The sequence below is a fragment of the Vipera ursinii genome (assembly GCF_947247035.1).
Source record: "Vipera ursinii genome assembly, chromosome: 3".
NCBI classification, from domain to species: domain Eukaryota; kingdom Metazoa; phylum Chordata; class Lepidosauria; order Squamata; family Viperidae; genus Vipera; species Vipera ursinii.
The window spans coordinates 119,098,984-119,120,675 of record NC_139516.1 but is presented as its reverse complement, the minus strand read 5'-3'; the positions used below and the strand labels follow the sequence as shown (position 1 = coordinate 119,120,675).

The window sequence follows — 21,692 nt, the reverse complement described above, 5'->3', positions numbered from 1 at the left end:
TGTACCAACCCTTCTAGATTGAATCAGTTATGCAGATACTATGAGAAAGGTTAATGTTTTATGGTATGAATAGTGCTATAAATAATTGGACATATAATTATTATGATTCAATCTGTGCCTACCTGTTCTTTGCCAGTAATTTCAGCAAGGTCACAGATAAAAACCATGAGGAATTTTGATAATCCACATTTAGATTCTAACTTTTCCTTTACTATTGCTCCAGTGAATATAACAGTATTCTAAAAGATTAGCCATTTTCAGGTGGACCCCATGTAAGAATCATGAACAACTATGTGGGGATCCAAGCTGGTTTCTCCTTGTCAGCGTCAAGAAATACATCCACTGCTTATTTTTTCCACTGGAAAGTTAGGTCTTTCTGGTATAAGAATAAAAACAGTCTCCCTGTGACTGTATTCACAGGACATGCTTAATCAGATCACGTAAAGGTTAAGCAGATGCATTCACACGTTACTTTGATCTTTGGATCTTGCTGTCTTGCATGAACACAGCCTGATCAGTTAGCTTGTGAATCCAACAGGCTTAATTTGGTCCCCGAATGCGTACAATACAATCTTTCACCCGCATTCTCACTCTCCTTACCAAACTGGGTTAAGCCTGTTGCACGAAGATGTCGTTCTCTCCCTCCCCACCCCGCCACCCCAGTCTTGCTCTCCTTACTTCTTCGCCATATCTTCCTCTGCCTACCGAGGGGGTTAATCATTCTGCCACTCGTCGTCGCAGCAGTTGGGGCTCTGGCTCGACGACGCTGTCCACCAATGCGGTGCTGAAATAGTAAGCGGGTCCTCCTTTGCTGGCTCGCTCTGCCAACCGAAAGTAGTTGGAAGTCTAAGTCAATCGATGATGAAGACGCGCGAGGGAAGGAGCGGAGGCTGCAGCTGAGGCGGAGCCAGAGCCAGTGCTCTGTCGCGTCCCTTCTGAGCCCGCCGATGTCTCTTCTCGATCGAGGCAGCGGGACTTCCCGCTGGGACTGGGAATATTGTACGGGGAAACTAGAGCTCTCCCAGAGCTTGTCGAGCTGCGCTCCGAGTTGGAGAAGACTCGAGGTGTTGCTCCTGCTAAGTTCTTGCTTGGCTTTGGCTCCGGCTCCGGCTCCAGCAGCTGGCCAACTACGCTACTCGGTACCCGAAGAACTGGACCACGGAGCCTTTGTGGCCAACATCGCGGAAGACCTAGGTCTGGATGTATCCGAATTGTCAGCCAGGCGGTTTCGTATTGCGTCCCGGGCGGGGAGCAAGCAGCACCTGGAGGTGAATCTGGAAAATGGGATCCTCTTTGTTAACGAGAAAATAGATCGGGAAGAGGTGTGCGAGGGCAGCAAGGCCTGCCTCCTGCACCTGCAGCTGGTCATCGAGAGCCCTCTTGAGCTCTATCGCATCGAAGTGGAGGTGCTAGACATCAACGACAATGCCCCCCGGTTCCCTTGGCAAGAATATGTGCTGGAAGTGACCGAATCAGCACTCCCTGGGGCCCGCTTTCCCCTGGAGAGTGCACAGGATCCCGACGTGGGCACAAACTCCCTGCGCACTTACAGACTCAGCCCTAATGGTTATTTCTCGCTGGAGGTGCAGACTCGCAGCGACGGCAGCAAGTTTGCAGAGCTGGTGCTGGAGAGGAGTCTGGACCGAGAGCAACAGCGTAGCCACCGGGTCCTGCTCACGGCTTTGGATGGTGGTATCCCAGAGCGCTCGGGCACTGCTAGAGTTGTGATCATGGTGCTGGATGCCAACGACAATGTGCCAGTCTTTGATCAGTCCACTTACAGCGTAAGCCTGCCGGAGGACGCACCCAAGGGGACTCTGGCTATCAAGCTCAACGCTACTGACTTGGATGAGGGAACCAATGGCGAAATTGAGTATTCATTCAGTGGGCACGCTCCACTAGGCGTGCGTGAGCTTTTCAGCGTGGAGCCCCACACTGGGCAGGTGCGCCTGAAGGGCCAATTGGACTACGAGCGAGCTGACCTCCATGAGCTATATGTGCAGGCCAAGGACCGGGGCCCCTCAGCAGTTGCCGTTCACTGCCGGGTGTTGGTGCACCTCCTGGACGTCAATGATAACGCGCCGGAGGTGACCCTCACCTCGGTCTCCACACCAGTTTCGGAGGACGCACCTCCCGGTACGGTCATAGCTGTAATCAGCGTGCTGGATCGAGATTCCGGAGATAACGGCAAGGTGAGCTGCGAAATCCCGACTGACATACCCTTTCAGCTTCAGCCGTCTTTCCACAACTACTATGCACTAGTAACTACCGCACCACTCGACCGTGAGACTGTGCCCGAATATAATGTCAGCATCACCGCCCGCGATCTGGGGTCTCCAGCGCTGGCTACCAAGAAGACCCTGAGAGTCCAGGTGTCTGATATCAACGACAACGCGCCCCGCTTCCTGCAACCCTCCTACAGCGTCTACGTGACCGAGAACAACGCTCCCGGGGCGTCGATCTGCTCCGTCAGCGCGCTGGACCCGGACTGCCAGCAGAACGCCTACTTGTCCTACTCCATCGCGGAGGGCCAGATCCAGGGCATGCCGGTGGCCACCTACGTCTCCATCAACTCGGACAGCGGTCACATGTACGCTCTGCGCTCCCTGGACTACGAGCAGATTCGCAACTTCCAGATCCAAGTCGTGGCTCAGGACGCCGGCTTCCCGCCTCTGAGCGGGAACGCCACGGTCCACGTCTTCGTGCTGGACCAAAACGACAACGCCCCCTTGGTGGTGGCTCCCACGCCCCGCAATGGTTCGGTGGCCGTGGAGGTGGTGCCTCGCTCAGCGGAGCCCGGCTACTTGGTGGGTAAAGTCTCCGCAGTGGACGCCGACGCGGGACAGAACTCGCGCCTGTCCTACCGGCTGGTCCAGGCCACCGACGCCAGCCTCTTCAGCGTGGCCCTCTACACGGGCGAAATCCGCACCGTCCGCGCCTTCCTGGCCAAAGACGCCCCAAAGCACCGCCTCCTCGTCCAGGTGCGGGACAACGGGCAGCCCCCGCTCTCGGCCTCGGTGGCCCTGGTGCTCTCGGTGGTGGACAGCGTGCCGGAGGTGCTCTCGGACTTCCGCGAGCTTCCTCCGGCAGGCGAGACGGCTTCCTCCAGGCTTACTCTCTACCTGATCGCCTCTCTGGGCTCCGTCTCCTTCACCTTCCTGGTGGCCATCGTTATCCTCACGGTGGTCAAGTGCCCCAAAGAGCGGCTGACCTTCCCCGGCTATGCCTGCTCGCAGCTGTCTTGTGGCGGGGAGGGCGGCGGCGGCTCCTCTGCCTTCTGCTGCTGCGGCGGCGGCGGCGGCCCTTGCGGTTCGTGCGAGCGCTCGGCTCCCGCCTCGGACCGCTTCAAGAAATCCGGCAGCGTCAAGAGCCCGGGCTCCTCGGCCGACTGCGGGGACGTCGGAACCGGCGCGGGTCCTCCGGCCTATTGCTATAAGGTCTGCCTGAGCCCCGAGTCGGCCAAGAGCGACTTCATGTTCCTGAAGGCTTGCAGTCCCGCCCCACCGAGGAACAACGAAGCGGGCCCGCAGAACTTGCCGCCGGGTCCCGGCCCGAAAACCCGAGGGGACAAGAACTCTCAGCAGCCCGCCGACCAGGTAGTTTCCCAGGCGCCCCGATGGGGGTTCGGGGAAGAAGCCCTCTGCTAGAAAGGCAAACGGTGCCCGGACCCTGGAATACGGGGAAAGCCACTTTCGAGACGGGGGAGACGCTTTCGATCTCTCGCCCAACTTTGGGAAAGCTTTGCAGCCCCGAAAGAGCCACCGGGCTTCGCCGAAGCTCTGGCTCGTTTAGGTAAATTATTTGCCGAAACTCGAGACAGGTGAGATGGGGGGCCAAGAGTCGGGAAAGGTCCCCGGAAGCGCCTCTTCGGTCGATTTCAGGGGGGGGCTCCCGGGGTTTAGGCTCCGAAACTGGGGCGTTTCCCTTCCTGCTCGTTGCCTCTCTTTCACCCGGGCGCGATGGGATTCGGCGGTTCGTAAGATCGGGACCCAGGTCTCTGCGGGAGGAGGGGGGGGCAGTAGTGGGGCGCTTCATTCCTTTCAGTTGGGAGAAGGAAGCCCAGCGGACTCGGTTGAGGGGTCTTCAAACTTGGCCCTTTTAGGACTTGTGGACTTCAACTCCCAGAATTCCTCAGCCAGCTTTGCTAGGGTTAGGGTTAGGGTTAGGGTTAGGGTTAGGGTTAGGGTTAGGGTTAGCTTTGCTGGCTGAGGAATTCTGGGAGTTGAAGTCCACAAGTCCTAAAAGGGCCAAGTTTGAAGACCCCTGAGCTAAAGCCTCAAGCTCCTCCACTTTTGCTGTGAGTCAATTGCCCGGCTTGCATTGGCAGAGCCAGCATGTGAATCTCCTCGGCGAGGGTCTCTGGACAAGCCAAGGACCACTGCTGAGAGAAGAGTCCTGCTGAGCTCAGGGGACTTTTCCTAGACCCTGGAGTCCTTCCGGGTGCCCCCTCCTCATTTCCAGAGGACGGGCACCTGTTTCTTTCCACTTAGGCGGCTCAGCTTGACTGGTGCTTTTCTCTCCATATCCCACCCATCGTTGGCTCCCCATCCCTATCCTGTTTCTGGCCTCATGTGAGATTAATGCCACATTGCTTTGTGCCAAAAAAAAAAGGGGGGGAGAGGATGCGGTGCCAAAGAGCGGAATAAGATGGAAAAAAAGGGGGTCTAGGTTGCTGGGGGTGAGGAGGAAAAATACCACCATTTGCTAAATCTATATTTCAGTGAAGCACTTTCTTCGATAACAAAGCAGGATGGCTGAAGGTGCGGAGAAGTAGCACACGGATTAAAAAAAACAACAACTTGCATGCGGTTTTCGCAGCTCTTTGAAAAATGCCCTCACCGTTCTCTAGACAGGGTTTCTTTGTCCATTTTCATTTTCCTTGTTGGATATCCTTGTCTGATATGGTAATGTTCTTGTCAGCTCAAAACTCCCTCTAGTGACTTGATGTCTTGAGCTGATTTCCACCCCTCTTGCCTCAGGCTGATAGAGCAGACAGCAGCAAGGCCACATAAGCTCCCTTAGCCAAGGGAGTTGAGGCAGTGAGAGAAAGGAGGCTGGCATTCCTGCGTGTGTGTGGGGAGAGAGAGAGAGAGAGAGAGAGAGAGAGAGAGAGAGAGAGAGAGAGAGAGAGAGAGAGAGAGAGAGAGAAAAGAAATGAAACGGCTTAAGTTGTACATCTAGGGCACTGAGGCTTGGCGGCATTTATTCCTCTTAAGGCTAACTTCTTAAGGAGGAGGAAGGTGGATCTTTGCACACAATGAGATTTTGAATGAAAACAACCTCCAGCTTCTTTCTCGTGTTTTCCTCTGTTCTTGTCTTTCTGAAGGAATGGTACACTTCCCTGTTAGCTCTTAGGAAACCTCAGAATACGAACCCCCTTGAAATGATTGAAGTGGGGCTACTACCCTTTACCATTTCATTTGTACGGGAAGAATTTGGTAGCCTTAAATTGCCCTTTGCTTTACTGCTGGGATCTTCTGGGCCACAAGGGAATAAGGGAGCTCTTTGTAAGTCCACAGGGAAAAAAAAAGGGAAATGAAAATCAATGCAAACTGAACCTGCACAAGAGCTGCAAAATAAGCATGGAAAACATTTGGAATGGAAATAGAATGTAATAGATGAATTACATAAGTCTTCTATATTTTGTAAAAGGTCAATTGGTGGATCTTGTGATAGAAAGGCAGAAGTGACCGTGTTCCCACAGATCTTCCCCCAGTAGGATGACAGGCTTTGGAAAAGAATGGAATGCGCTCCGCTCCCTGCCTGTTCCAGAAATGGTCTGGAATACTAACTATAAAGGCTTTTTGGAATAAGACAGGTACAGCCCTGGAATAAGTATTCCAGGCAGTTGAAGGGCTGATGAAGAATTATAAAGTCACCTCTGAAAATACAAGGACAGGTATTACGGGCTGAGTTGTGGCTGGCATGACCAAGTCAGAAAATTATTGAGGTTATCTATCCATGCTGATTCTTCAAACACCTGATAAGGTACTTAGATTATTAAGTTATTTTATTTTTTTGTGGCACAATAAATGTGATTGGATAGCGGAGTAAACATTACCCATTATCTCTGCAGAGAAAAGTAAGCAAACATTCAAAATCCAATGCCTTCAGTGCTGCCATGTTTCCCTGAAAATAAGAACCACCCAGAAAATAAGTCTAACCTGATTTTTTTAGCATGCTCCTAATATAAGCCCTACCCCAAAAATAAGCCCGGGGGTAGGTGGGCGTGGCCAGCACAGAAAGAGCTGGGGACAATGGTGTCCAGCCGCAGCCCACACAGTGCAGGTAAGTCCAAGTGCAGAGACAAGGGAGAGGCAGGTGATCCAGATGCACTCCACAGCTGCCTGGCTTGCAGGGGGCTCACGTGGCAGTATTGGCAGCAGATGGAGGCAGAAGCACACGTGAGATCCCAATGTGTCGCCCTCTCCCTCCCATCATCTCTCAGCTTGCCCGCAGCCGGGACAGGTGGCTGTGCGGCACATTGGGATTCCCTCCCTCTGCCTCCGCCCTCTGCTGGTGCCACCACATGGGCCTCCCTGAGCCTCCTGCGAGCCAGGCGGCCACACAGCGTGTCCGGATCATCTGCCTCCCTCCAGTGTTTGCCTCTGCACTTGGACTTACCTGCGCTGTTCCAAGGAGGTGACAGGCTGCAGCTGCTGCAGAACACCATTGCCGCCCCCCCCAGTGCACTCACTGACTCTTGTGCGCATGCTTGGGGGTGGGGCGCCTGGCCAGACTGATCACCCTGATACCATGTTTCCCCAAAAATAAGCCCTAATGCGTCTTTTGGAGGGGGGAAAAAAGACCGAGTCTTATTTTCAGGGAAACACAGTAGTTCAGTATTCGTTGTAACCAGTTTGCAAATCTTTTAACCATTTTCTGTGATGGCAATTAGACAGACATGTCAAACAATATTCAGCTATTTGTAATAATCGCCTTAACTCTGTCACAACTTGGAGAAAATACCGCCTCGCTCAATAGCAATAGGAATAGAAATAATAGCAATAGCACTTAGACTTATATACCGCTTCATAGTACTTCACAGCCCTCTCTAAGAGGTTTACAGTCAGCCTATTGCCCCCAACAATCTGAGCCCTCATTTTACCCACCTTGGAAGGATGGAAGGCTGAGTCATCAACCTTGAGCTGGTGAGAATTGAACTGTAATTGAATGTACAGTGAGGGGAAAAAAGTATTTGATCCCCTGTTGATTTTGTACGCTTGCCCACTGACAAAGAAATTATCAGTCTATAATTTTAATGGTAGGTTTATTTTAACAGTGAGAGACAGTATAACAACAACAAAAAAAAATATCCAGAAAAAAGCATTTCAAAAAAGTTATGGCCAGGCTAAATCAGGGATAACAGTTCTGCTTTCCATTTTACACCAGATGCCTGATCAGCTGGATGGAGGAAAAATGGGTCTTTGGGAACACTAATGGCTAGATCAGGGGTGTCAAACTCAATTTCATTGAGGGCCGCATCAGCATTGCGGTTGCCCTCAGGGGGCCGGGTGGGTATGGCTAGGGTGGGCGTGGCCTACTGGGTGGGCGTGGCTAGAGTGCATATGGCCTACTGGGTGGGTGTGGCCAGCTCTACATCGTTCGCATCAAGGGTGCCTATGGGGGCCTGGGCAGCAGTGGGACAGATCTGAGGGTCTCTGGCAGAAGGAGGGTCTCTGGGCCAGGGCCAAGGCAGTGGGGGCCCTTCCCTCACTGTTTCCAGGATGGCTTCACGGGCCGCATGAAACCACTTTGCGGGCTGGATCTGGCCTCCGGGCCTTGTGTTTGACATGTCTGGGCTAGATGAAACTCATGGGCCCTTTTTCTCCAGATAGGGTTGTTGTTATTTATATCTAGAACATTACGTACATTTAATATTTTCACATTGTTGTTTTTCCCTGATTTTTTTCCACAAGACATCTTTGAGAGAAGCAAGTTAAGATTTCCCCTTTCTTAAGAATTCCAAGGAAACTTTACGTAATAGTTACACATTTGATATTCCACCCCCCCCAACTGCCTTCAGTCTTAACTCCTAGTCACTGATGAGGATATGTGCACTCAGTTTTCCTGACAATATTTTAAAAAGTAGTTTGTCCTTCCTTATTCCTAGGGTTGAGCAAGTGATTGGTCCAAAATCAGGAGCTTGGTAGCACCTTTTTGAACAATTAGGGGGCTGGAGGCTTGATTAGGGGGCTGGAGGCTAAAACATATAGGGAACGGTTGGTGGAATTGGGTATGTGTAGTTTAATGAAGAGAAGGGTGAGGGGTGACATGATAGCAGTGTTCCAATATCTCAGGGGCTACCACAAAGAAGAGGGAGTCAAGCTATTCTCCAAAGCACCTGAAGGCAGGACAAGAAGCAATGGATGGAAACTAGTCAAGGAGAGAAGCAACCTAGAACTAAGGAGAAACTTCCTGACAGTTAGAACAATTAACCAGTGGAACAACCTGCCTCCAGAGGTGGTGAATGCTCCAACACTGGAGGTTTTTAAGAAGAGACTGGACAGCCATTTGCCTGAAATGGTATAAGGTTTCCTGCCTGAGCAGGGGGTTGGACTAGATGACCTCCAAGGTCCCTTCCAACTTTATTATTATTATTATTATTATTATTATTATTATTATTATTATTATTATTATTATTATTATTATTAAATAAATGACAACTTTCATGAGTTCATGAAAGGACTCCAGGATCGATGGTTGCCACATAGACTTAACACAGCTCTAACCCAGTGACTTAGTGGGCTTCCAAGCTTAAGAAAAGATTAGAACTCCTGTTTCCCCATTCCTAGCCCTGCATCTTATTCATCAAACCAGCCTGGCTCTTAAGATAATTATCAGTGAAAATTACCCTCAGAGGATTGCGGGGTTGCCCTTCTGGAACCAGTGCTCTTATTCCATCCCCAGCTATATCTCCTTTCTTTCTTTCTTTACTTCATTACAGCATAGAGGGATTTCACCCAGGACACCACAATTTCCACCCCTTCCCTGCCTGCCTTGTTCACTCAAGAATCCGGCGCTTAACGTTTGAAATAGAGCAGAAGAAACACTTATCATCCATCTCGCCTCACGTTTTTTATTTTATTTTTTCCCCCTCCGTCCCATTTCCCTTCAGAAGCCTTCCCAAGCTTTATTGCATGCTTCTCGTGGGCCTCTGGAGAGCGCTCCTTGTTTCCATGGCGCACGCTTTTCCTGCCTGCCTGCCTTCCGTCAGATACCTGGAAACCAGAGCAAAAGCAGCCGGCTGGGGAGCCGATCCCCCACCCCCAAGGCGAGGATGCCGCCGAGTTCCCCGCAACTAGCCGTCTCCGCAAGAGAAAAGGCACCCCGCTTTTAACCTCCTTTCAGGCGACGAAAGTGGCCTTGGCGAGAACCGCTTCTCCCCGCTCCCCAAATCCCTGTCGAGGAAGAGCTTTAGCGCCACTTGGCAAAGGCCTCTCTCCCTCGACGAGCTGCCTCTCTGTCGGGCGCCGAGCGAGTTCCGCCCCCCCCCCCCGCGCCATCTTCCCGCTCCCTGCGATAACGAGGCCAATTAAGGCGAAAGCGTAAAAACTAGGGCAACGATTTCGGGCTTGGAAATGCGGTCAAAGCAAGCGGCGCCTCTTTCGGCGAGCCTCGAGTGACGCCACCGCGTTTCAACCCTCTCGGCGCAACACGAGGGTGCCTCTTGGCAAAGAGCGCCCCCTCTCTCCGATCAGGATGTTATCCGCCCTCACATTAAAAGAGGGCCGGACGGCTTCTTTTTGAAACCCGCGTTCTTGCATAGGGGGATCGGGCATCTGTCGAAGCAGCTGTTCGGTTTACTCCATTTTGTTTTGTGTGTTTGTGTGTGTGTGTGTGGTGTCTTCTAACAACCCTAGCTTTTCCTGGGCTGCTTTCTTCACGTCTCTTCAGCGTCTGAAGAGAACTGGATGTAGTTCAGTATGTGAACGAATCACGTCACAGGTTCAGTAAGATATCAGTATCAGCTTAGATATCGACACTTTACAGAGAAGATAGTTCGCACCTCTTTGGAAAGCTTTCCAATTACAGTACTGTACTTGTTATGTATGGGGATAATAAAATATAGCAGCAGTTCCTTGTGGCCATCAGGTGGCGCTGTACTGTAACTGGATTGGCTGGTAAGCGCTCGGCGGGAGAACACAAATAAGGGATTGGCTGCCAATGCACCTGGCCAAGTATATAAGGGGGTACAGGTAACCCCTTTGTTTTGCTTCAGTACTACCACCAATAAAGAGCTGCCATGCTGAGTCCTTTGTCTGATGTCTGACCGTGTGGCCAAGAACCCACTACACCAGGGGTCTTCAAACGTGGCCCTTTTATGACTTGTGGACTTCAACTCCCAGAATTCCTCAGCCAGCTGGCTGAGGAATTCTGGGAGTTGAAGTCCACAAGTCATAAAAGGGCCACGTTTGAAGACCCCTGCACTACACAATAGTACTTCACATTTTTTTCATTACTGAAAGAAATGTAATAGGTTAGATTTTAGACAGAAGAGAAAAAACAAAATGCAGGAAGATGCATTCTGTATATGCAGTGTTTGTTGTTGTTAGTTGCGAAGTCGTGTCCGACCCATTGCGACCCTATGGACAATGTTCCTCCAGGCCTTCCTGTCCTCTACCATCTTCTGGAGTCCATTTAAGCTCACGCCTACTGCTTCAGTGACTCCATCCAGCCACCTCATTCTCTGTCGTTCCCTTCTTCTATTGCCTTTAATCTTTCCCAGCATTAGGCTCTTCTCCAGTGAGTCCTTCCTTCTCATTAGGTGGCCAAAGTATTTGAGTTTTAGCTTCAGGATCTGGCCTTCTAAAGAGCAGTCAGGGTCTCTAGGACTGACCGGTTTGATCGCCTTGCAGTCCAAATATGCATTATATGCAGCCCATATACAGTAGCAGTGCTATTCCTTTCTGGCAATAACACTCCCCCCCACTTCTGATACTTTCAAAGGCTAACACATTTATTGTAGCAAAAACTTTTGTGAACTGCAGTTGATTTTACCGGATGTATAATGGAAAATCAGAATATTGACTCATAAACTACTTGATATGTGTTGGCTAAATATTAACGCTCAGAGTATGGAAAATGAATACAATGATCTTAATTCTTAGTATAGGAAGACCAATATATTTCTGCAGGTATTACTGAGGCCTGATTCCTGAGTCCAGACTATAGCATCCAAAGAATAATAACCGAGTTCAAAATAATAGAAACAGTAGGAATGGAGACAAATCGCAATCTATATCAAAACTATCCTGCTTCAAAAGCTAACTTAATGAATTCTGTGATACTGTAGAAATTATCTGGATTAAAATAAGGGGAGGGCTGACCAAAATAATTGTTCTTGGTATCTACTATTGCTGGTCCAACCAAGGAGAAAGTGTGTGGAATACTTGCCAAGTGAGGTACAAGTAGTAAAAACAGTATCTCTCTGTGTGTGTGTTGGGGGGGAAATGTCAAGAGTGACCCTTTCAGAAAATTTCTGAACTATGCAGCTTCTTTGTTCAGTTAAAAGGGGGACATATGGACTACAACAGTGAGTTTTCCCACCTTCTCCATTAAAAAGTGCATGTTTTTACTATTTGATTGCATTTTTTGTGCTTTAATATTATTTTTATTGTTCACTGAAATGCATGGAAAGTATAAAGGAATATTTTTAATGAAAAAGTAAATGCATAAATAAGTTGCCAATGTGTTTTATATTGATGGGAGCAATTGGTGTAGTGGTTAATGAACCAGGCTAGAAACTGGAGAACCAGGAGTTCTAGTCCTGCCTAAGGCATGAAGGTAGCTGCATGGCCTGGGGCCAGTCATTTTTTCTCAGGCCTAGAAAGGAGGCAATGGCAAATCATGACTGAAAAACCTTGTCAAGAAAACTGCAAGGACTAGTCCAGGAAGTCTCCAGGAATCAATACTGACTCAAAGGTGCACAAAAATGTATTTTACATAAAAAAACTAGGAACAATATGAAAATAATACAAGGACATAAATAGAAAGTGGAAAGAGGGACACATAATAAAGAAAAGAAGGCATAGTTAGCCTGATTTGTAGAGAAATGGGATAACAGAAACTCAATATGAACTAAGGTTCAGAAAGGATGCTAAGATGATTTTTTCAGAATCCTAGGAAAATAAAAAGTCTGTGCAAGTAGCAAAAAGCTAAAGAGATAACAGCAAAGGTAGAAGAAATTGTAGATTCCATTATTTAAAATAAAGCCCAGGACGGAAAATTAACAATTAACAATACATTATATAGCTGAATATTGGTTTTTATGGAAGCTTCATGCCTGACTACCTAAAATCTAGAAAGCCTTGCAGTCACCATAGCCTAGTTTCAAAAACTTATTTGAGAGGATGTCTATGAAGTAATTCAAATTAATCCTTCCAGAAGTGTAAAATGTGATAACGGATTTTCCTCAAGGACTAGCTTTCAAACAGAGATGACAGGCCACCTAACTGTGATAATGAGGCACAAAGCCCCCAGAATTCCCTTCTGATAGAAGCCTGCTTTATGCCACTGTCGCAGTGGCGTAGCGTGGGGGTGCAGGGGGGGCCAGCCGCACCGGGCGCAACATCTGAGGGGGCGCGCTCGCACTCGCAGATCTCTGCCCCTGCCTGGCTCACTCACTCTCTCTCACTGCAGTGCTGGCTGTGCGAATCCGATCCGAGCTGCCGGATCACCGCCCACTGTGGAGGGGGGTGTGCCAGGCGTGCGGTGCGGAGAGAGAGCAAGGGACTATCGGGGAGGGACAGTGCAGCGGCATTTTACTTTAATTACATCAGTATTTTCATAACAAACAATACATGTGCTTAGGGGTTAAGGGTTTCTTTAACTAATCTAGTGGAAGAGACTTGAGTGCTAAAATCCACAGGTTAGGGGGCGCAAATTACTTGCCTTGCCCCGGGTGCTGACAACCCACGCTACGCCACTGCATTGTCGTATAGTAACTGACACTTCAAGGGCAGTTCATGTCCTGACATTTCAGGACAAGTTCTCTAATTTTGTTTCTAGCTTCTTCCTCAGGCCAGTCACCATCCTAGTCAATAATTTTCTTCAGTTCTGACATTTGAGGGAAAATGACTGGGTAAGAAGGATGAATGGGCCAAGGAAGAAGCAAGAAGGAAAATTGGGGAACCTGTCCTGAAATATTTCTAGCTGTTTGTGAAAACAGAAAAAAATTGTTCATATTTGCAAGTGATTCTTCACCTAACTTGTTCAATCTTATACAGTAGTCCAAATGAAACATTATTTGATTTCTCCAAAAACTGCAGCCAGTTTATTCAAAATTTCATGGAAATTACTTAGCTCTGATATCTTTTCAATCTTCTCTCCAAGTCTGTCTTCTTCAAAATCTATGCTTGCAGCTTCTTCAGAAAGCTCAACTTCCTAATATCGGATTCCATATGGCTCCTACCATTTAGAATAAGTAGTTGCATTTCAAAAGCAGTGTCCTCTAGCACTGCCAACAATTCCTGTTGGTACCATTAATCTGTTGATCAAGCCCCCAATTTTGCAAACAAAATCCAACAGTTATGCTGTAAGCAATTCCTGAAATATTGTCTAGAGTCCAGATATGTCAAACTCGCGACATCATGTGACGTCGCACAACGTATCACCCATTTTCCCGGCAATGAAGTGGGTGCGGTTTCATCATGACACATCCGGCCTGTGGGCCAGCAGTTTGACACCCCTGGTCTAGACCATTTCCAAATTTCATAATTACCTTCTCCATGAGGAAACTCTTGTATTTTTGGAAAAAGATAAGTTAAGGTACTTGAACATTAAATTTAGAAAAATGTTGATAGTAATTACATATGTGAATGTGTGTGTGTGTTATGTAATTATGCATAATTTTGTGTTATGTGTAGAAAGAAAAGAATTCGAGCTTCAACCAACTTTTCTCCCCATCTAAATCTAAATCTGGTCCAGTATGAAAATAAAACAGAAATTAAGCAAAATTCTTATTGCATATCTTTTGTACATATAAATATTTTATTTATTTATTTTATTTTGTTATTTTGTTACTTTCATATTAACATGTCCTCAGACTCTAGGTGGAATACACAGTCTCCTCCAATTTAATTAACAACATTGTAAGTGAATGTCCTCCTGTAGGCCATCGGTAGTGGATGATCCACCATCATGTGAGTTTTAGAGACCCGTAGCCTACCTATTACGCTGTAGTGATACTCTTTCAATGATAAATGAAAGGAAAAAATGAGCCATGAAACACTTGTCTTTGAATGGAGGTTTTCAGGAATGAAGCTGCGTTGTGATGAGCTTGGCCAGGCTGGCTAGACTTGATAAGAAATGGGAATTCAATACCATTTGGAATATTGTCCCTGCAGTTTTCCAGGACAGGTGACAGAGAAACCCTTCCAGAATCCTGACTGCTTTGAGAAAGGGTTTGAAATTTCTTGCCAGGGAGGGGAAATTTGTAGCAAGTCCTAGCTTTTGGTAAGTATTGTATTTATCCTGTTTCAGTCAAGTAATTCCACAGCAGCTGAAGCATCCTATGGTAGAGCTTGAAAACCCCTTCTTGTCTCTTAATATTTCTTGTTTGTTGTCCTGCTATAGGCCATTATTAGTTGTTATAAAAGCAAAGATCAAAAAGGTTACCAGAACAAATGCATGTGGTCAAGCTGTCCTGAGGATGTGTATTTAATTCAAAACTTTTTTTTTAATTTGTAGGTAAAACAGGCCAATGCAGACTGGCTGCCAGCCAAACAACCAATACTGAAGAGGTATAATACAGGAGGGGAGGGTTGGCCTATTATATTTAGGAAAATTGTTGCTAAATATTTTATGAATGCTTATCTTATGGCTGGATCTTTTTTATTTCTTATGTTGTAGTTCGCAGAGCCTAGAAGATGTAGGAAAAGTTTGGAAAGGAGCTCAGAAAGACCATGATAGATTGTGTACTTTGGTCACTCCAATGTCTGGTGAGTTTCAGTCTATAGAACCCTAAAATTCAATGATTTCTGTAATTTTTGACATAATGAAAACCTCCCTCAGATGTTCACTTCCTGTTTTACTTTGGCATGTTTGGCTTTTTTGGTTTTGGGCTATTATTTCTCAGCCGAACCTGCCTATCAGGGTTGTAAGAATAAGGATAAAATTGATGATGAGAAGCAAGCAAACAAATGTATAGCTGATATGAAATAAATTAAGGTCTCCTCCTAGTTGAGCTGAGTTTCAGTGACAAGTCTATGTAGTTTCCTTGACAACAGCACAAAAGGGTTTTGCCATGATTTCTTCTGGGATGGTTTTTCTTTGTTTAACAAATGTGTTTTACTGATGTTTATTACAACATAAAATATAATGAAAATAAAGATTAAGAAAAAAGAGGGGAATGCAGGATTTTTAAAAAAAAAAAGGAAAAGAAAAACTGCGTAAAATAATTACAACCTATAATTACAACCTCAACTGTTTACATTACTTACAATTATTACAAGCCAATTTTACAACTGCACAATTATTAAATCTTCAGACTAAATTCTAAATTTCATTTCTTTCTATTTCATAGAAACCAGAAGCAATAACCCAGTATCAACTTTTTAAACTTCCTTTTAACATACATACTTTCATTTTTAATAATACCGTATTTTCCGGCGTATAAGATGACTGGGCGTATAAGACGACCCCCCAACTTTTGAGATGATTTTCATGGGTTAAAAAGTCGTCTTATACTCTGGAAAATATGGTATTTTGCAAACTTTAGGAATTATTCAAGGATTATACATATAAAAAAACAGGAAAAGAAAAATCCATTTTCAAACCATTTTATAAGCCCGAAACCATGCATTGGAACTTTCTTTTAATTACATATGTCAAACCAATAAAAAAAATCTATCCTAACTCCCTCCAGCTTTTTTTCTTCTTCTTCAAACTCTCAATGTAGTTTCTAGCCCTGATATGTTTCCTGGCAGTTTCCTACTTAATTATTCAAGGTCACATAGGGAGTGCCAATTGTATGTGTTTCTCTCTGTGTGTTTGTCTATGTGCATCTGGGTGTCCATGTCTGTGTCCATATTTCATTTCATTCCAGGACTGCGTTTCAACTTCAGAGGAACCCCAAATTGAGGCATTGTAGGAAAGATTTTTACTCACCCCAAGTAGGCAATTTGCACTAACTGCTTTTCACAGTTCAAAATCTCTGCAAACCTTATTATTTCATTGTCATGTTTCTTTCACTTTTTTGTCAAAGCACTTTTTATTTCTTTTATTTCTTTTTGACAATGTATATGTTTCCATTACTATTAATTTTGTGTTTTGCTCCTTACCCCCTCTTATTTATCATTAATTAAAAATCAATAAAAATTTAAAAAAGAAAGAAAAAGAAATCTTCTGGTATTTGCTTGTGTGTTCAGTGATTGACAGGTTTCTCCCTATTTTTGAATGATCTTTGCAATCAGATCCTCAATGATACCTTTTGCATGAATTGCAAGATAATAGGGCAGGATATCTCAGGTGCTGATTGGAAAGTGGAATAGGCTGATTAGGGACAGAAGGCCAAGAATAGCTCTTAGTGAAATTTGGCAGAACAAAGGATTGTTATGAGTTTGTGGATTGCCATAAAATTATTGAGTAACTGGCTTTTATAGCCAAAAGACAAATTACTGATTGAGATACCTATTATGCCCAAAGTTTGTAGTCCAGTCTTGGAGCACTGTCCTGGTTGTGGCTAAGACACGATCAAAATATACATTTGGGTGAGGAAAGTATATTAGCTTTCCTTCCTTCAGTTGCAAACAGCTGCCTTGTCCTTCTAGAGATCTGGTGCAAACTCTGCAAGCGATAGAGCACAGATAGTTTTGTGATTTCAAAATTCAGGGATCTTTTAGGTATATTCTGATTAGAATGATTGTAGAAGGAGAGCTTGCGGCATGGCAGTGGTTGAGCACCAATTTTTTTTTCTATATTAAGTTATACGTAGGAGAAAGACAGACAATCAACGACAGAAGTAACTAAGTAAATAAATGTATGGTAATCTTCCTGCCAGCAAAATTGAAGCTCCCATTTTTCTGAATCACTTTCTGATATTATATGTTGAACTTCTTGGGATGAATCATTCTAACAAATTGATCTATTGCTGGAGTATTGGGTTTTGCCCATGGAGTGGATTGGGAGGTCTACTCTCTGTGTTTACCTATATACAGTATGTATAGGGAAATATAATTTTACACATACAGGTAATCCTTGTTTTTTTTATTTAATACATAAAAAATAGAAATAGGAAGTTAAAGGAAGGAAAAGGAGAGGGGAAAAGAAGGTGTGAGGTACAAGGGAAAAAAGGAAAAAAGGCATTGACTTCTGACTTTTTAGCACAGTACAAGATAAAAACACTTCAGCCTCAACTTTTTGCTTTTACACGTTAATATATAACTAGACATTTCTATAATGACAAATCTATCTAATTGAAATCAAAGTTAAAGTTTCATTTTTTCCCCCAACACAAGCACAAAATCCAGAAGTGGTATGCAAATGATAGCTCTAATTGGGGTCCCAGTTTGTATTTTACTATTGTTTTTTTCACTATTGTTCATTCTGTATGCCTACCTTATTCTGTACACCGCCCCGAGTCCCTCGGGAGAAGGGCGGTTTATAAAAACAAACAAACAAACAAATAAATAAATAAATAATAACATACTCAGATATATTCTCCACTTTGAATAGAATGATCAATTTAACCATGCCTCTTTTATCTTCCTTGCTGTGGAAACCTAATCATCTTTCTGACTATCACCATTTTTATTAACAATGTTAACTTATATTCTTTCAAAATCTTTGACCTTACCAGGAAAAATACTTTTCCCCCAACCTTTAAAAAAAAGCTAAACTTTTTTTAAACAAACTTTTCTAGAATCAAAACTTTCTAATGCATCTTTTTCTTTACCTTCTTAACATACAGGCTTTAACTTCATTTATAAATTTAGCTCCCACCCTCCAAATTACCCTTATAGAATAATATTTTTGTTTTCTTTTATAAACATCCTTTTTAAAACACATTTTTTTTCTTTAAACTCATACATCATTTTCTGTAACTTTCTCTTAACACAGGTACTCTCAAATACATTTTCAATAACATTCTGCATAGTTTAAACATCACTTAAACATTATATATATATAATTTACATTTTCAAATTTTGAATTAAGACTTTCTTTCAATTACAAATATTAAACAAAAAAAATCCATCCTAAACTTAAACTCATTAAGTTTAAGTCACTCCTTCAAGCTCGTCTTCATGGAGTAAATTCTTCTTCTCTGGAAAGCTTATCCAGTAGTTATAAGCCTCCCTTGTTATCATAGATTTCTCAACCTTGTTAATATCCTTAAAGAAAAAGTCCCAAATTTGTCTTTTTAAAAGTTGCCAATTTTCTTGAGACTTTTCTTTTAGTTGTGTTGAGAGATTCATATTTAAACCATCATGATAAAAGTTAATGTCAGATCTGTATTCCAAAATTGCAATGAATTCCTCTGCATTTTCAGTTACTTGTGAAGTTGCCTCGGTAATTTGGTAACTTTCTGCACATATTTGCATCTCTAAAGTAATTTGAGAGGTTTTTTTAAAACAATCCTTGGAGCACAGCTGGTCAACAAGTTGGTGGATTTTATTTAGAGACCTTTCAAATATATCTCTAATAATTTGCTCCTCCATTTTGACTTGCTCTTTGATCAGGATCAGAAAATTTTAGCCACCCATAGCAAAGAGGACCACGCTACAAATTACTACAATAATAAATTAAAACCATAGCTTTCAGTCTTTATGTTTCTCCATCAGCTTTTTTTTTTTTTGCTCTTCCTTATTTTGGCTTGCGTTAGCAGCCTTCTTCCTTATAATTTAACACTAAAGAAATCCCTAAAATGGCTTCAAAAAGGCGTAGCAGGCTGTGACTAAAGAGAGCCTCTTTTAACTTGACTTAGAAAAGATTAATAGTCCTTAAAGGTGATTAAGAAATGAAAGGCACAACTTCCTGTTTGTTTGAAAGGTAAATTTTGAAATGGCGGCTTCTTCAATCACGAACAGATTACAGCTCCTCCCCCCAGCTTTTGGTAAGCAGATAGCTTTGAAGCCCAGCTCCAGGAGCTGCTTGCAGGCTTTCAGATGTGTTGGATAGTCCTGAGGGGAAATTCTTAGTCTCCCCCTGATCCGGGTGAGTCATAAAAACTGAAGGAATGCCAGTCTCTTCAGTTAGTAACTAAAGAGCTACAGTCCAGGGAAAAACCCTTCAGGGATCCCTCCCTGTGTGTGTATTTAGTCGGCCATATTCATGGAAGTTCCACACACCTTGAGTAATCCTTGAGTTACAACACGCAATTTAAAAAATGTTTAAAATTATGATAGACCCACCAAAAGCTATATACGAACCCATTTCAATGTTATGATGGCTGCAGCAGTCCTTTGGTCATTTGCCTTTATGACCCACCACAGGATTGCTGCAGTGCCCTTCTGCCTCTTTTTCCCCCAACCCACAGTGCTTGGGCCTCCTCCCCACACGCTCTTATGAAGTGTGCCATAATTTGAGTTGTACAAGGAGGGCTGGCCATGTATCCCCAGGCCAAACGGCAGCAATCCAAATGCAGTTGCCATTTTGTCCCACTCCTTTGTGGGTGCAACAAAATGGTGGTCACTAGCTTCATTTTGCTGCACAGTGCTGCAGAAATTTCTCAATGCTGCAGAAAGCGCTGTGTAGACCTTGGTAAGTCAGCAAAATGAAGCAATTTGTTTCTGGAATATGCAGAGGAAACCCAAATGCAGCTGCCGTTTGTGGGTGGGGACAAAATGGTGGCCACCAGACCAACTGCTCCCTTTTGGGGTACCTTCTGGACACATTTCACCTAAAGATTGCCACAACATGCACCTGCAGTGGGCAGGCTCCATTACAGTCGTATCTTGAGGACTTCCTGTATACAGATAGTCCTTGCTTAGTGACCAAAACTCTGACTGGCAAATCAGTTGCTAAGTGCTACAGTTGCTAAGTGGAAAATCACGTGGGCTTATGACCTTATAGTATTTCTCATTTGTTTGTTAAGTGGAGTGCTGCAGTCATGAAGTAAAATATCACATGACTGCAACTTAGAATTTTACTTCCATAATCTCTATTAACTCTTCTTGTCACAATCTGGTTGCAAAGAACATGAATGGCCATTACATGACCATGGGACGCTAAATGCGAGGATTGGCCAGAAAGCTTTGTTTACACCATTGTAATTTCAAATTCAGTGGGTAAGTGAGGAATACCTATATTCCACCAAGTACAGGTGCATTTTTTTTGTCTTGGATACCTTACATTGAAACCGAAATATAATTTAGAAAAAATGAAGCATTTACCCAGCATCTTCTGTAAAATGGGCAGTGTTTGATGTGCTGTGTTATCCAGGGGCTTCCCTCTATCATTAAAAAAAAATTGTTTTTCACAGAACATAAGAAGACATCTGCTCCCCCCAACAGCATCCGGACCCCTCCATATGCACCCCTGTATTTACAACATATTTCTCCTCTGGATTATCAACACAATGTATATATTCCAGGAACCCCAACAACATCTGCCAATAAGGATGGCTCTGTATTTCTGGAGCAGGAGGCTAAGAACAGCTTCTCCACATTTGGAAAGAGGAAGAAAATGATCAATTATTCTGATAAACATGACAGCATGGTCATTAACAATCTGAAATAAAGTTTCTTTAGCAGTCCAGCAGACATTGCAAACCATGCCTAAATATTTCCATGGTGCTGGAGATTTCTGACTTTAACGCGCTATGTGATTGTACATAATATAAGGGGCCAATCTACAAGCTATTTCCCCTGAAAAGATGGCAAACAGTGAATAACTAATGTCAAGACATCAGGAATGACTGTAATTTATAATGAAGGCATGGAAATGTCTCTTTAGACACAGGTGAATGCTATCTCTTGGAACTGGAGAAGGAAAAAAAGAAAGTAAAAAAGAATGAACATAACATCCCTCTACTCACCCATCCACCCACCTGTTTCATTTTAGAGTTCTGGTGGCTGCTTTGTGTGGAAAATGCAACACAACTGGCAAGTTGAAAAAGAACATAAATGAATCATTTCTTTTACACTGGAATATAATAAATGATTGGGGTGGAAGCAGGACAGTTGTCTGAAATTCAAAGAGGTCATGGTATAGAGTCCTTTCAACTTTTAGCAACCTTCTCCCATTTTGTAGATGAAGTAATTCTTTTTAGACTGTAAATGTTTCACCACGGCCTTTCATTCTGTTGTGTTATCACATTTAGCAATATGGAAAATTATGGAAAGGTAAAACTACTTTTTGCCACATAGAATTTGTCAGGGTAGAGGTAATGCTTAGCAGAAATGCATTTATTTATTTCATATATTTCACTCACTGATAAAAATGTTTTCTCATTATAACATACATTTGGATTTAAAACAAAACATCATTTCAATCAACTTTTTTGGTAAAAATGCGCTTTTTAAAGAACTGAACTTTTAAACAAGAATTGTGAATATCACATGCATATACAACCGGGGTGGAGCTCTCAGTGCAACCCCATGGTGTTGCTTTATCATTCTGGCAAAAGTAGCCAGCTCCTACAGAGCCCCATGCTAAATGCACACACTTCCAAGTTGAAGTGTAGAACAAAAAATCTTGCAACTAATAATATACGTTATGCTTTATTTTGAATCCATTATACACTTCTAATA

The 21,692-nt window shown here is 44.2% G+C and overlaps 1 protein-coding gene across 1 annotated transcript; it reads left to right on the top strand.

The window, feature by feature from the left end:
- Window positions 1-947: 947 nt before the first annotated feature.
- Window positions 948-20,979, top strand: LOC310638925 (protocadherin-10-like; the record flags this gene model as incomplete). Its single annotated transcript, XM_083360286.1, has 4 exons — window positions 948-3,596; window positions 14,692-14,744; window positions 14,854-14,942; window positions 20,423-20,979. The coding sequence occupies 4 exons, from the start codon at window positions 948-950 to the stop codon at window positions 20,677-20,679; spliced, it is 3,048 nt and encodes a 1,015-aa protein (XP_083216412.1). The 3' UTR covers window positions 20,680-20,979.
- Between the last annotated feature and the right edge of the window lie 713 nt (window positions 20,980-21,692).